The 13,101-nt window shown below is 40.2% G+C and overlaps 1 protein-coding gene across 1 annotated transcript in view; it reads left to right on the forward strand.

The window, feature by feature from the left end:
* Positions 1–6,030, forward strand: part of LOC130830900 (uncharacterized) — a 31,398-nt gene extending 25,368 nt beyond the window's left edge. Inside the window, exon 6 of the mRNA XM_057698199.1 lies at positions 5,856–6,030. Coding sequence (XP_057554182.1) covers positions 5,856–6,030 — 175 coding nt within the window. The remainder of the gene's footprint in view (positions 1–5,855) is intronic.
* The last annotated feature ends 7,071 nt before the right edge of the window (positions 6,031–13,101 follow it).

Consider the following 13,101-nt stretch of genomic DNA (forward strand, 5'->3'; position numbering starts at 1 on the left):
GCTAAATATTTATGAGTGTTCCCAATGACTACCATAGCTCCATATCCTCTGACTTTTCAGGCAGGAATGTTAGAATTTTTTGTAAGGTAGAATACAGTTTTCAAAGGTGTCAAACAGAAGTTGACTCAAAAAATTCTTTGCTTCTTGAAGGATTAAATTTGATCTGGAAAAGTCATATTTTGGCTTCATGTGGAATAATGACCCTTATTTAAATACTGACTTCTGTGAGCTGATTAAGAAATCATATGCTGGAACTATGAAATAATCCTTAGCTGCAGTGGTGATTTATATATGAGTATTTATTCCCCAAAGCACTGCTCATATATCTTAAATTTGTGTTTATAGTATCCCCTATCTTGTGTAACTTGTCTCATCGACTACACTGCAGACTATGAATCTTACTGACTTATACTCTGTGGTGGCTGGCTCTGTAGAAACAGGCTGTATATGGATGTTAATAAATTTTATTGATAGGTTGATCAATTAGTGGTTTTTAAATCATTACAACTAGAGATCTTGACTTCAGGAGAAGTCACAGAAGTTGAAAATACTTGAGGCAATTCTTAAAAAGTTGCTCATTTGTTGCTTATAATGAGAACCAAGAGCCAAAATTCAGTAGTCCCTCAATTTCAAGGGCAGTTCTGGCTTATACCCTGTGAATCACAAGGCCCCCCGACCTTCTTTTCAGATACTGTTTTTCTGTGATATTTTCACATGCTTTGTTTGGGTGTAAGATTTGGATGAACTGTAGCTTTAAAGATTATGAAATAGAGACTTCCTAGGTGGCTCAGTGGCTAAGAATCCAGCCACCAGTGCAGGGGACACGGGTTCCATCCCTGCTGCAGGATGATCCCACGTGCTGCGGAGCAACTAAGCCCATGTGCCACAACTATTGAGCCTGTGCTTTAGAGCCCATGAGCCACAACTATTGAGCCCATGTGCCACAGCTAGTGGAGCCCATGATCCACAGCTAGTGAAGCCCACGTGCCTAGAGCCCACACACCGCAACAGAGTAGCCCCTGCTCACCGCAACTAGACAAAGCCCATGTGCAGCAACAAAGACTCAACGCAGCCAATAAATAAATATATAAATACATAAGTAAATTTAAAAGAAATTATGAAATAAATGTCAATGCTCAGGGAGGTATTGGATTGCCCAAGATCTTGCAAGGCTCTAAACACGCTTCAAAACAAGCCCATCCTAGCTCATAAACCCACACCCTTCCTGGATGACCAGATAAAGGGTGATTCTCATTCTCATGACGTGCAAAGTGCTTAGGGGCACAAATGTGTGAGGACAGAGCTTGGCCCAGGAACAGTGCTTCTATAATTTAATGGTAGAATTACTGCCCTTGCAGAAAGTTGCATGAACACAAGTTACTCATTGACTGAATCTCAACCATGAAAATGTGTTTCCAAAATCAATCACTCTCAAGTTATTCCACATGTACTTGTAAATATTAACATAATGGCCGGTGTAACTGGGTTCGTGGTCGTCCATCTGCTGAGACTAAAGGTGAGGAAGGTGTAGTACAGTGTTCAGACTCTGCTGTCAGATGCCCTGGGTTTTATTTTATTTAATTTTAATTTAATTTTATTTTTTTCCCTATATGTTGCCTGAAACTGTCTTCTTGAAATCACCCCAGGAACTCTTTGTCAAATCCAATAGTCTTTCCAGTTCTCATTGTTTCAATTCCTTTCTGTAATTTGCCCAGTTCTAGCTGCTTTTGCTTTCTTTTTCCTCTCTTCCTGGTTATTTTCCTCCTCTTGCCTTCTTTACTATGGACATTCCCTCCATGTACTTCTCAAACTTTTGCTATTTACTCCTTTTATCCTTAGCTTGTTCTTGCTCAAGTCTCCAACATTGCAGGTAACTTTTGTACAGTTACTTATTCAGAACTGCAACAGACTCTTTTATTATACTCCAAATAGCGACCACAAATTTGAGTTGGGGGTTTGCCATAGCTTCAAATGTCCTGTTCAAAACCAATGTAATGTTTGTTTTTCCTCTCCAATCAGAGAGACTCAGTTATATGACATTGTTACTCAAAAGGTTTCTCTTAATCTGCCTCTTTATTTCCATTCCATGTGCCATCCCTTTCATCTCTTGCTGGAATTAATACAGTAACCACTTTATAGGTCTGCTTGTCTTCAGTCTCTCCTCACTCCACTCCCATAACATATGGCCACTTGATTAAACTTTCAAAAACATTGATTATATTAAAATATGCCTCCATACATAAACATGCCCTCAGGATAAACTGTGAACTCTTTAAGGGTGGCTTTCAAAATCCTTCTTTATCTAACTCTCCCCTCCCCCCCATAGGCCCCCTCCTCCCACCATCTTTAGCTAATCACTGTTACATGCAAACATTCTATGGCCATTTTATGCTTATTTTGCTTTCAGTATCTTTATTTGGTTCTGCAGATGATTTCCTTGATAACTGCTCCATGCACTACTATATCACTGCCTGTCATCGAATAATTTTAAATTATACTTTCTCAAGATTAAGAAATAAATTGTGATGAAGCCATAAAATGGACTTCTATGAAGATAAATGGATTATTTAGTAATAGAGGAAAATGCTCATAGTTCATTGGTGTTTGTCATAAAATGTAAAAAAATAATGTATATACACACACACAATTATTATACTACATATAGTAATATATATAGCTATAGTTTAGATACCTAAATATTTGTAGAGCTTTCCTTTTAGTATTGGGATGATGAGTGACTAATTTCACTTTTTATGCTTTTCTGTAATTTCAGAGTTTTCAGCAAAAAATGTTAGTATATTCATATAATGATAAAAATGTGCTGGATTAATAAAAACATTAGAAGTGTACATGTCACATTTCTTCAGCTATATTGAAATATTTCTATCTTATATAAAATTTATTTTTGAAAGCTTTTATAATTTCATCTTTATTACTCATTATATTTATTTTAAATTCTCTCAATATATATGTTATTAATGAATCCTAGCCTTGTGGTCTCCATCCTGAGCTTTGGTCCTGGTGTTATAGTAAAAATCTGGCTTTGAGGTAGTTATTAGGTGGAATATGAGGGAAGGTCTTCTGTCCTCTGCTATAAACACTCCAGGCTATTATACTGACATTCTTGAGGAAGCACTCCTTACAAATTTTCTGCAGATGGTTTCTGGGTCTCTTAATACTAATCCTCGAATTGATCATCAAATGTCTAGTTACAAAAAGAAGGAATCAAAAGCTAATTTTTTCCTTCAGTGGTTACTTTGATACTTGTAATGTAAAAGCCTGTCGTTACACCTTCATTAGATCTTTAAAAATCTACATTTTGTTTAATATAAAGAGCAACTGGAAGAGTAGGCATAAAGGGTTGCACAGTTGAGTCATACAAGCACATTTTCATTATCCACATTGTCCCAGTATACATGATTTAGCTCAGAAGGAGTCAGCAAGGAGGAGAAAGACAAGATGCAGCCTCTGAATCAATGAACTAAAAGACAATTGTTGAATACATATTACTTATTCAGCTTAGGATATTTTCCCCCTACTTATTCTAACGGGAACATTTTTCGTGCTATTTAGTTTCTTTGAGAACACTGTTGAGTCCATTTACAGTCCTACAATAATACATAAAAGTGTCAGTCTCATCCCGAGTAATACTATTTTCCAAAGTACATTCTTGATAACTGCAAAATCTGTATTTCTATCCCCTCTTTCTCCTTCATGCTGAGAGCCATATTTTAAAGTACCCAGATGTACCAAAGTCACCTCAGATTTGATAAAATCCATTGATTGTCTTAGGGAGAAATGGGAGAGATCATGTTTGAGGATGAGGTTGAAGCTTTAAGTTTGGGGAAGTAGACAATTCTGACATCATTGCATGGAGACAGAAAACAGAAAAAGGCATAAAATTTGGGGGGAAGGTAACAAGTTCAGTGTAGTTTTTTTGCCCTGGGTTGTAAAACAACATACTAGTTGTGTAATGTTGGAAAGTCGTATACCCTCAGTAACACTCAGATACCTCATTTGTAAAATAGAGATAAAAGCTATCAAAAGGTATGCTCTGAAGATTAAATGAAATAATGTGTATAACATGCTTGGCATAATGTCAGGTGCGTGATAAGCATTCAATAAATATCAACTATTATTAATAGTTCACTATTAACTTTATAAAAAGCATATAATTAGCATGAAAGGATCTCAGAGGATTCAGCTGCTCATCAAATAATTTATTCCCCTCTCCAGTTCCTGCCACAAGTTCTCCTACCTAGCCCATGGTTGAATTTTTATTGTTGGATAACTCTGACTTTAAAAACTTTCTCACATTGAGCTAAACTATGCCTAAACCTGTAGCTTTCACCATTTGAAAATACACAGAGCCCTTTCTCCATGACAGCACTTTGTGAATTTGAAAATATCTCTAATCATAGGCTTTTCCTTCAACTTCCTTGGAACTTTTCCTACCTGTCCCTGAAACTTTCATTTGATCTTTTTCCTTCCCTTCAGCACCACCATTTTGGAAAGATTGGTCTATAAATGTGGTTTCAGCTTCCTCCAGTTTTATATTCCCTTCAACACCTTGGATATGAAATCTGATCTAGTAATTTCCCAAACCCAAGCAGCATAGGGGGTCAGGCTGGGAGTCAAAACAAAATGAGAAACAGAGAGAGATGATTAAAGGGGCTCTTTTGTTGAGCCCTTTGAGTGTTCTAATCATTGTACTAAAAGTTTCTCATGTGTTTTCTCATTTCATTCTTGATAGACCCTATGTGATGTATGTACCATTGCCTCTATCTTACTCTTCCGGAAAATGAGTCTCCTAGAGTTTGCATTGTTCCACATCCTGCAGCTTAGAAGGGGTGGTAGGACAGGGCAGGTTGTGTAAGTGAGCTGTTTGCCTCCAAGGTCTCTGCACTTACACACCAGGCGTATACATACAAATAACGTTGAATGTGTATGGGGAGGTAGAGATACACCAGCTCATCAGTTACTATTATTGGGCACATATCATGTGAAAGACGTATTTGTAAAATGAAAAGAAATACAAGACATAGCACTTTATCTCATATAAGGAAGGTCACAGTCCAGCAAATAGCCACACACAACTCACAAAAGTAATAATTCAAAAGAGACTGAAGGATATCAGTATAAGCACATCCTATGAATTCTCTCTCATTAATTTGTTTCTTATGTTTTAAAAGTTGTTTATAAAAGTTTTTTGAAGATTATATATATACATATTACATATGTATACATATATAATGACACAAAGGTAGAGATATGTAGGTCTGGGTATAGATAATAATAGACAGAGATACAAAGATACAAATGCAGATAACAGAATACAGAGAAATGTGGATACATCATTGATGTTAAGATCCAGGTATAGCCTGAGATTAAAAACAGAAAAAAAGAAATTAAAATAAAACTATGGACCAGAAGGGTATACATCAATTTCAAAATAGTGGTCATTTAGGGGAAGAAATGAGAGCCTAGGACTAGGGTAGGGATAGAAAGAGAGGGAAGGGGTTGGGAAAGAGGAGAGAGGAAATATCTGTAATGGTCATTTATTTTATGTACATGAACTATCTGAATAAAAGTATAAATACAAAACTAAGAGTGGGAGCATCAAGGGGCAGCCTCAAGTCTTCCTTTTTGAAATATTTAGGCTTTGGATAAAAATCATGTAAATGACATGGTACTGTCAAGCTTTATATGTTATTGTATATTTTAAAGACCATATTCTCCTAAAGAGAGCCTCTTCATGCTTTTAGGAAGGATAACACCATGAATACGGTTTCTGACATACAGAAGGACATCCCCGTATCTCTCCCCACTCCTGACCACCATGCTTCTGTCTGCAGGCAGTGGACTGCGGCCCGCGCCTGGGGAGCAATGCCAAGGAAGACAGCTGTGGTGTCTGTGCTGGTAGTGGCACCACCTGCAGGCTGGGGCGGGGACAGCCACAGACACAGGCTTCTCCTGAAAAAAGTAGGTTTTAAACCCGATTCCGTCACCCTAAAACAACATGTGCTGTAGACCGGCCGATACTGGAATAACATTTTCTTACTGCTAAGCTTTTTAGTTGGAAAGAATGTTTGACCCGTGTTCTAACAGACAAATGTCTTCCAAAAAGTGTAGTATGTTGAAGTTTTATTCCCATTATCTCTTCTAAGACTACCTGTTTTTTGGAACGTTTGCCAGTATAGAGTGTGACTGTTTTTTTTTTATTTGCTGATTTCTTAAGGTAAATGGTGAGTCATTTTCTTTCTTTCTTTCTTTTCCCCCTTTTTGATTGCTAACAAGGTAGAAAATATCGTCATGTATTTATTGTCCATTTATACTTCTTCATCTTTCAATTAGCTGTTGAAGTCATTTACTCGTTTTCCTGTTTGGATGGTGATCTTTTCCTCACTTGTATGATGAATATATTCTATGTGTTTGTCTGTTGTACATATTTGTAATGTTCTTCTCATTTAGTCATTTGACTTTCAATATTGTTTGCATTTGTGGAATCAATAGTTTCTAAGTTTTACATATTCAGAATTTTCCATCTTTTAAGTTCAATAATATCTGCTTAAAATTTTTTTTAAAGTTGCGGGGTCAGTCACCTTTTTCTGTAAAGGGCCAGATAGTAAATATTTTAGGGCTTTTCAGCCCATATGGTTTCTGCCTCAACTACTCAACACTGTGCTGTTTCAGGGCAAAAGCAGCCACAGACAAGCTGTGAACCAATGGGCAGAGCTGTGTTCCATACAACTTGATTTACAAAAACTAGCCTGCAGGCTGAATTTGACTCAGGTTGTAGTTTGCTGACCCTTGCCTTAAAGGGAAAAAAGTATACATGTGTACCTTCTGCCAATGCTTTTTTGTGTGTTCCTGCTCTGAAATCTTTCGTTCCTTTGAATTTATTTGGATGGAATTTATGAAATAGGGATTTTACTTATTCTCCCCAAATGGGAAGAACTTTACAGGAGCGGTGGAGGGTGGGGAGGATTTTCCAGGCAGAGGAAACACAAAGTTTATGGCGTGACTCTAGAGGGAAGCTTGGACTTCCTTGAGGAACTACTAGGATTGCACATTGGATAGGATGGGAGGCAAGACAGAGTGGCATTCAGAAGGCCAAAGTAAAGGCCTTCATGTTGTGCTTCCCATTTCAGGTGAAGTGGAGTCACTAAAGCAGTTTAGGCAGTGGAGTGACGTGGTTAGATTTGTGTTTTAATGAAATAATTCTGGTGGCATGTGGAGGTGAGCCTGGAAGCAAGGAGTCCAAATAGGATGCTATTTTTAAATACTCCAGGGTGTTTGAAATAATGAGGCTGGGGAAGAGGTAGAGGAAGGAAGAGATAGGAGAGAGAGTCAGCAGAGTTTGATAATTCTTAGAATGAAGAGTGTAAGAGAGAAAAGGAAGCTAGAATAATGCAGATTTTCCAGCTTGAGCAGCTAGGTGGATTTCTTTGTTGTTCATCTGAGTAAGGAGTGCATGGAGAGGAGATGCATGTCAAAGATAAGGGTTCCCCTCCTTGGGTTTTTCTTCTTTCCAGAAATTTGGCCCCATGAGTATTCAGTGCTTTGGTCCCTTTCTGATACCTTCAAATGGATGTTGAATGATATTTTGTTTGGGGTTGAAGGGCTGATCTGCAAGGTGACAGTCCCTTGTTGCTAGTGGCAAAATCCCCGTGTGTTGGTGGTCTTCGGTTACAAATTAGCTGAGTTCATCCAAAGAGAGTATATAGAATTTATCAGGAAGCCAGGGGGATTTAGCCAGGGACAAAGTGTAAGGGATTCAAGTGAAAAGATAATGGGTAGAGTAGGTAAACTCAGAATTTAGTGAAAGCAGTATGGACACTGAAGGAAGAAGTAATTCCAAAAAGGGAGGTGATAGTTGGCCATGTTAAATGCTGTTTTGAGGTCAACTTGAATTAAGGTCCAAAAATTTCTCTTTGGCAATTTGAAGCCAAATTTGTGACCTTAGAAAGTGCGGTTTCAGTGAATTTCTGGCTGAAACCAAAGGCTGATTGCAATGGGTTTAGGAGTGAACAGAAGCTGAGAGAATGTATCAAGGCAAGGATTTTCCCAGGACTAAAGGAGGGAAACACACCTACACCATGTCAAGAACTGGATAACTGCGGGCACCCTTGGAGCACATGGTGAGAAATTAACTGTTCCAATACAATTTTTTTTTTAACTCTGTTTATTCGGAGGTAGAGTCAGCTGCTTAAGAGAGTGAGGGCTCTCAAACAGATTCTCAGATACAGAAAACACACTTGTGGTTACCAAAAGGGAGAGGGAGTGGGGGAGGGACAAATTAGGGGAATGGGGTTAACAGATAGAAACTACTATATGTAAACTAGATAAGCCACAAGGATATACCATATAGCACAGGGAGTTATACCCCATATGTTGCAATAACCTGTAATGGGATATAATCTGCAAAAATGCTGAATCATGCTGCTGTACACCTGTAACGAACACAATATTGTAAATCGACTACACTTCAATGAAAAAAAAAAAAGAGTGAGGCCTGTCAGGGACTCGAGAGTGTTCCCATCGAGGAAAGGAGGATAAGAAGCTCATCAAAGAAATTAAGGGGGGACTTCCCTGGCTGTCCAGGGGTTAGGACTCTGCGCTTTCACTGCTGGGGCCTGGGTTCGATCCCTGGTAGGGGAGCTTGGATCCCACAAGCCACACAGCATGGCCAAAAATAAATGCAAAGAAATCCTAAAGAGGTAGAGGAGTAGCTGCAAGGAGGCCTAGGTGAGACTGGAAACCATGAGTTCATGGAGCTTCCATGGGCTTCCTGAAGGGGCCTGGCTTTGAGTGGTGGGGTACTGGGGAGGGATACATTCTATGGCAAACCACAGAAAACCCAACTTAAAGATACAGGAGTTTCCATGTCTTTTCTAACAAGAAGTCTGGAGCAGGCAGTCAAGCTTGGGCAAACTGTTTTACTCTGTTTTTGAGGAACCAGGCTCCTGTCTCTCCTTCATCAACTTAGAGTATGGCTTTCATCTGGGGTTGCTAAGTCACTATGAAACATTCACACAACGCAGCCGCACATCAGATGCTGAAGAAGACGGTAGCGCAAAAGGCATTCTTTTAACACTGTGCCCTTTAGTCAGGAAGGGATGTCCTCCCTGGAGAATTTTGCCTTGTTCACTGGAACTGTGGCATGTGACACACTGGCTTCTAAGGAGCTGGGAAACCAAGTATATCACATTCCATCTGTTCTGTTATGGCTAATATTGATCTAATGCTTTATATTGATCATTCCAAGCATTCTCTTGAGGCATATCATTTAATTCCACGAGCCCCTTACACTGTAGTTTTGATATTGTCCAACCCATTTTACAGATGAGGAAACTAAGGAACAGAGAAGTTAAGGAATCTGGCTAAGAAATTGGGGTCTGAGAGCATTTCTTCAAAAACCTCATTAGCATTCCTACATCCTCTTTCCCCTGTAAGTCCTTTTTAATTATAGCAAAGTCTTTATTCAGACACCACCCCGGAGAAAGTTTTTAAAAAGTGGTTCTCTAGCAGAGATGAGCTCTAACTAAAGGTCTCATGAAATTGTGCAGGAAGCCTAGGGTGTACTAGTGGTGGCTTAACACAGAGCTATTGTCCTTGGGGAGGTCATCCTTCGCAGATCTTTGAACATACAAAATATGCTGGTTAAATGTGCATATACTTTCCTTTTCAGGAAATCATTTTGAGGTGAACTGTAAATCAGCAAATGTCTTCTTTTTTCTCACTTTTTGGGTCAAGTTATGATTTTAATTGCTTTATATAATTCATGATATGAACTTAAATTGTTTATCTGATTGTTGTCATATAAAGTTTTTTCCTAAGGATTATCATTTCTGTTAAAACTTTGATACACCTACTGATATCTAGTTAGGAAAAATGAAAGAAAATAAAAGGCTTTGCAATTTCAAAAAAGAAAAAAAAAGAAATTGGGATCTGGGGCCATAACTGCTTGGGTTTAAATCCTGGGTCTGTTGTTTACAAGCTATGTAAACGGAGCAAGTTTTTGAACTTTTCTGTGTATCTTGATTTTCTCATTTTGAACTGGGAACAGCAGTTGTACTGCCTTTGTAGAGTTGTCAGGATTAAATGTCAGTCACGCCAAGCATTCCAAATAGTGCCTGGTACCTAGAGAGAGCGCAGTAAATGCTAGCAAAAGTTTTATTAGAAATATTGCTCATATGGGTACCAGAGCATATCACACCTCTAACATAGCATTAAACGTAAACAGATTTTGAAATCAACACTTGGTCCACCCAGACATTGTTTTTAAAAGAGCTACTGATGGGTGTGCAGGAAAATCTTGTTCAAAGGTATGAAAACACAGTGAATTGTAGGAGAAACCAAAGATAGAGGAAAGAATCAGATCTAGAGGAAGACAGTGAAGAGCCAGGCAGTGCTGTGAAGAGTTCACTGGGACGGCTTTGGTATGAGAGGACTAATGGGGGGAATCATCACCAGCTCAGGCCTTGGGGAGGTGCCTACAGTTAGCGTTGGCTCTAAAAAAGTGTGGAAATCTCATCAGAAAAGATGTCATCTTGTCAGGGTCTGAAAGAGATTAGAAATTGGGAAAATCCTAATTGAACCAGAGTAGAAATGAAGTGAAAGTGGGTCAGGAAACCAGCCTTTCTTGGAGAAGTGTGCAGAGGAGGCCCTGGGATGGGAGTACCTGCTTGCACTTCATCGGTCCTCACTCTTGGTAAGGTACTCCATATCCTCTCTCTCTCTTGCATTAATTTTCAGCTTTGGGATTATACATCCTTTCAAGAAGCTATTGCTAATGATGCATTTTCTCTCCAGGAAAATGCATGTGCCCAAATTTGCCATTCTGATTTTTTTGAAGGGGTCTCAGACCCCGATGCCAGTTCAGGACAATCCAGGTGAAGGGCCCCTAAATCTCTAATATTTTTGATGAAATTCTGCAAAGGAAGGGCAACTGGAGCTCACAGACAGATCCTTGAATGCAGTGAGGAGAGCTAGGCGGTGAGACCTGGGAGCATCCCGCCAGCCGCTGGCAAGTCCTCAGGCCCTGTGTGCCTCTGCTGGGGGTGAGGCTAAAGTTAGCAAAGATGCCTGCCTGCCTGAAAACTCAGTGCTGCTCATCCTTGCTTTTCCTTACGGCCCCTTTATGTCTGTTTCTGCTCTGAATCTGGACAGCTGAAGCTGTTTTTGGCTGGGGTTTTCCACGGGCTATATGGAAGCACTTCCCTATAATCGTGCTTTGTGTGAACAGAATGTGGGAAATGAAGCCTTGTCAATCCTGATGTGTGCCTCACTGGGCCTGTGGAGTCCACCAGGCTCCTCCGTCCTCACCTTGCAGAGCAATCATTCCCATCTTCCCCAGGACTCAGGCTGAAGGAGGCCATGTCCAGGAGATACTGTTGGCACAGCCCTGCTCTGGAGAAAGTGCACAAGGTTGTTCCGGACCCTCGTTTCCATCCTGCAGGGAGGCAGATTCAAGGTGTCAGAGCCTGGAACCAAAAGCTTCGCAATGAGAAATATCAAAAATGAATCCACATGCAGCACACACATTTCCTGTTCAGAGGGAGAAGGAGAGAGGCTGAACTCACAACTGGCATCAGTAGCTTTGGCTGTTGGAACAGGGAACTGGAGGCCACTCAGTTTCTAAAGAGAGAAGACTCTAAAAACAGCAACAGAGAAGCAAAGACCCTTACTTGGAGCATCTTGATTTTGGTACTTAGGGACTCACTTGTATTTCCAGATTTGCCCATTATTTTGGTCTTGTCCACACAAGGGCTCGTACCTGTGAGACAAATAAATAAATAAGCTCAGCTTGTCTGGTCTGAGCTGTTTGTAGAGTTGACTTTTGAACAACGTGGGTTTGAACTGCATGGTTTTAGATTTTCTTCATTAGTAATTACTACATGACTAAACCATCTGTGGTGGGTTGGACCCACCCACTCAGAATCTCAGATATGGAAGAACTGTGTATAAAGGGGGCCAACTGTAAGTTACACTCGAATTTTTGGGGGGCGGGGGGGGCGCCAAGCCGTGTGGCATGTGGGATCTTAGTTCCCCAACCAGGGATCGGACCTGTGCCCCCTGCATTGAGAGCGCAGAGTCTTAACCACTGGACCACCAGGGAAGTCCCTATATTCGGATTTTTGCCTGGAGGTGGTGGTTGTTCCTAACCCCCTTGTTGTTCAAGGGTCAACTGTACATTTTTCACTGGTGGAAATAAGCCTGTTGATAACAGTTACGCCTGAGGCTGACCAGGAACCCCAGCATATCACACTTAACTTTGGACGTTGTGAAGATAACCACACCTTCTCACAAAGCATCCCTGGGTCCTCCTGACAAATACAGCATCCTGGGCAAGGCGACTGTGGGGCTGCCTCCCAGACGGGTTCTCAAAACACTTTCTCTTTGTACGCTCTTCACTGCTCCTTTCCAAAAATAATCTGTACATTTCACTTATTCCATGACAAAGAAGACTGTATTGGCTACAGCGGGCTTACTGACGTGCTAAATAGATAGGTCTCCCTTCCTCCTGCCTTCTTACCTCATTTCTTTCTGCCTCCCTGTTTGTCTTTCTAGCGCAAGATTCTGATTGATAAACTGTTATGCCAGAACTGTGTGTGGCAAAAGAATATTCAAACCAAAGACCCTATTCATTTTATTTATTTCTTTATTTTAAATTTCTTGGCTGTGCTGCATGGCTTGCAGAATCTTAGTTCTCTGACCAGGGATTGAACCTGCATCCCTTGCAGTGGAAGCACGGAGTGGTAACCACTGGACCACCAGGGAAGTCCCAGACCCTGTTCCTTTTAATGGGATATTTCCCCCGTTTAATTCACAAGAGGGAGCATGGCATGGAAGAAGATCCCAAGACGGAAAATCCAGAGCCCTGGGCTTTCACCCTTGCCTTCCTCTTTCATGTGTTTTTGTGTGTCTTCTATGTTGTCTGCATGAAGAAAGACAAGAGGAGAACGACATGCAGGTTCTGTTGAGAAGGAATGTTATGGAGGCTGTTTTTCACAGAGTAGCCAGACTGAGCAGGAACTTCCCAGTGTAATACCTCTTTGTGAATTGCCTTTATTTTTACACTTACAATAAAATCCATAT

This window comes from Hippopotamus amphibius, chromosome 11 (genome assembly GCF_030028045.1).
Source record: "Hippopotamus amphibius kiboko isolate mHipAmp2 chromosome 11, mHipAmp2.hap2, whole genome shotgun sequence".
In the NCBI taxonomy this organism is placed as follows: domain Eukaryota; kingdom Metazoa; phylum Chordata; class Mammalia; order Artiodactyla; family Hippopotamidae; genus Hippopotamus; species Hippopotamus amphibius.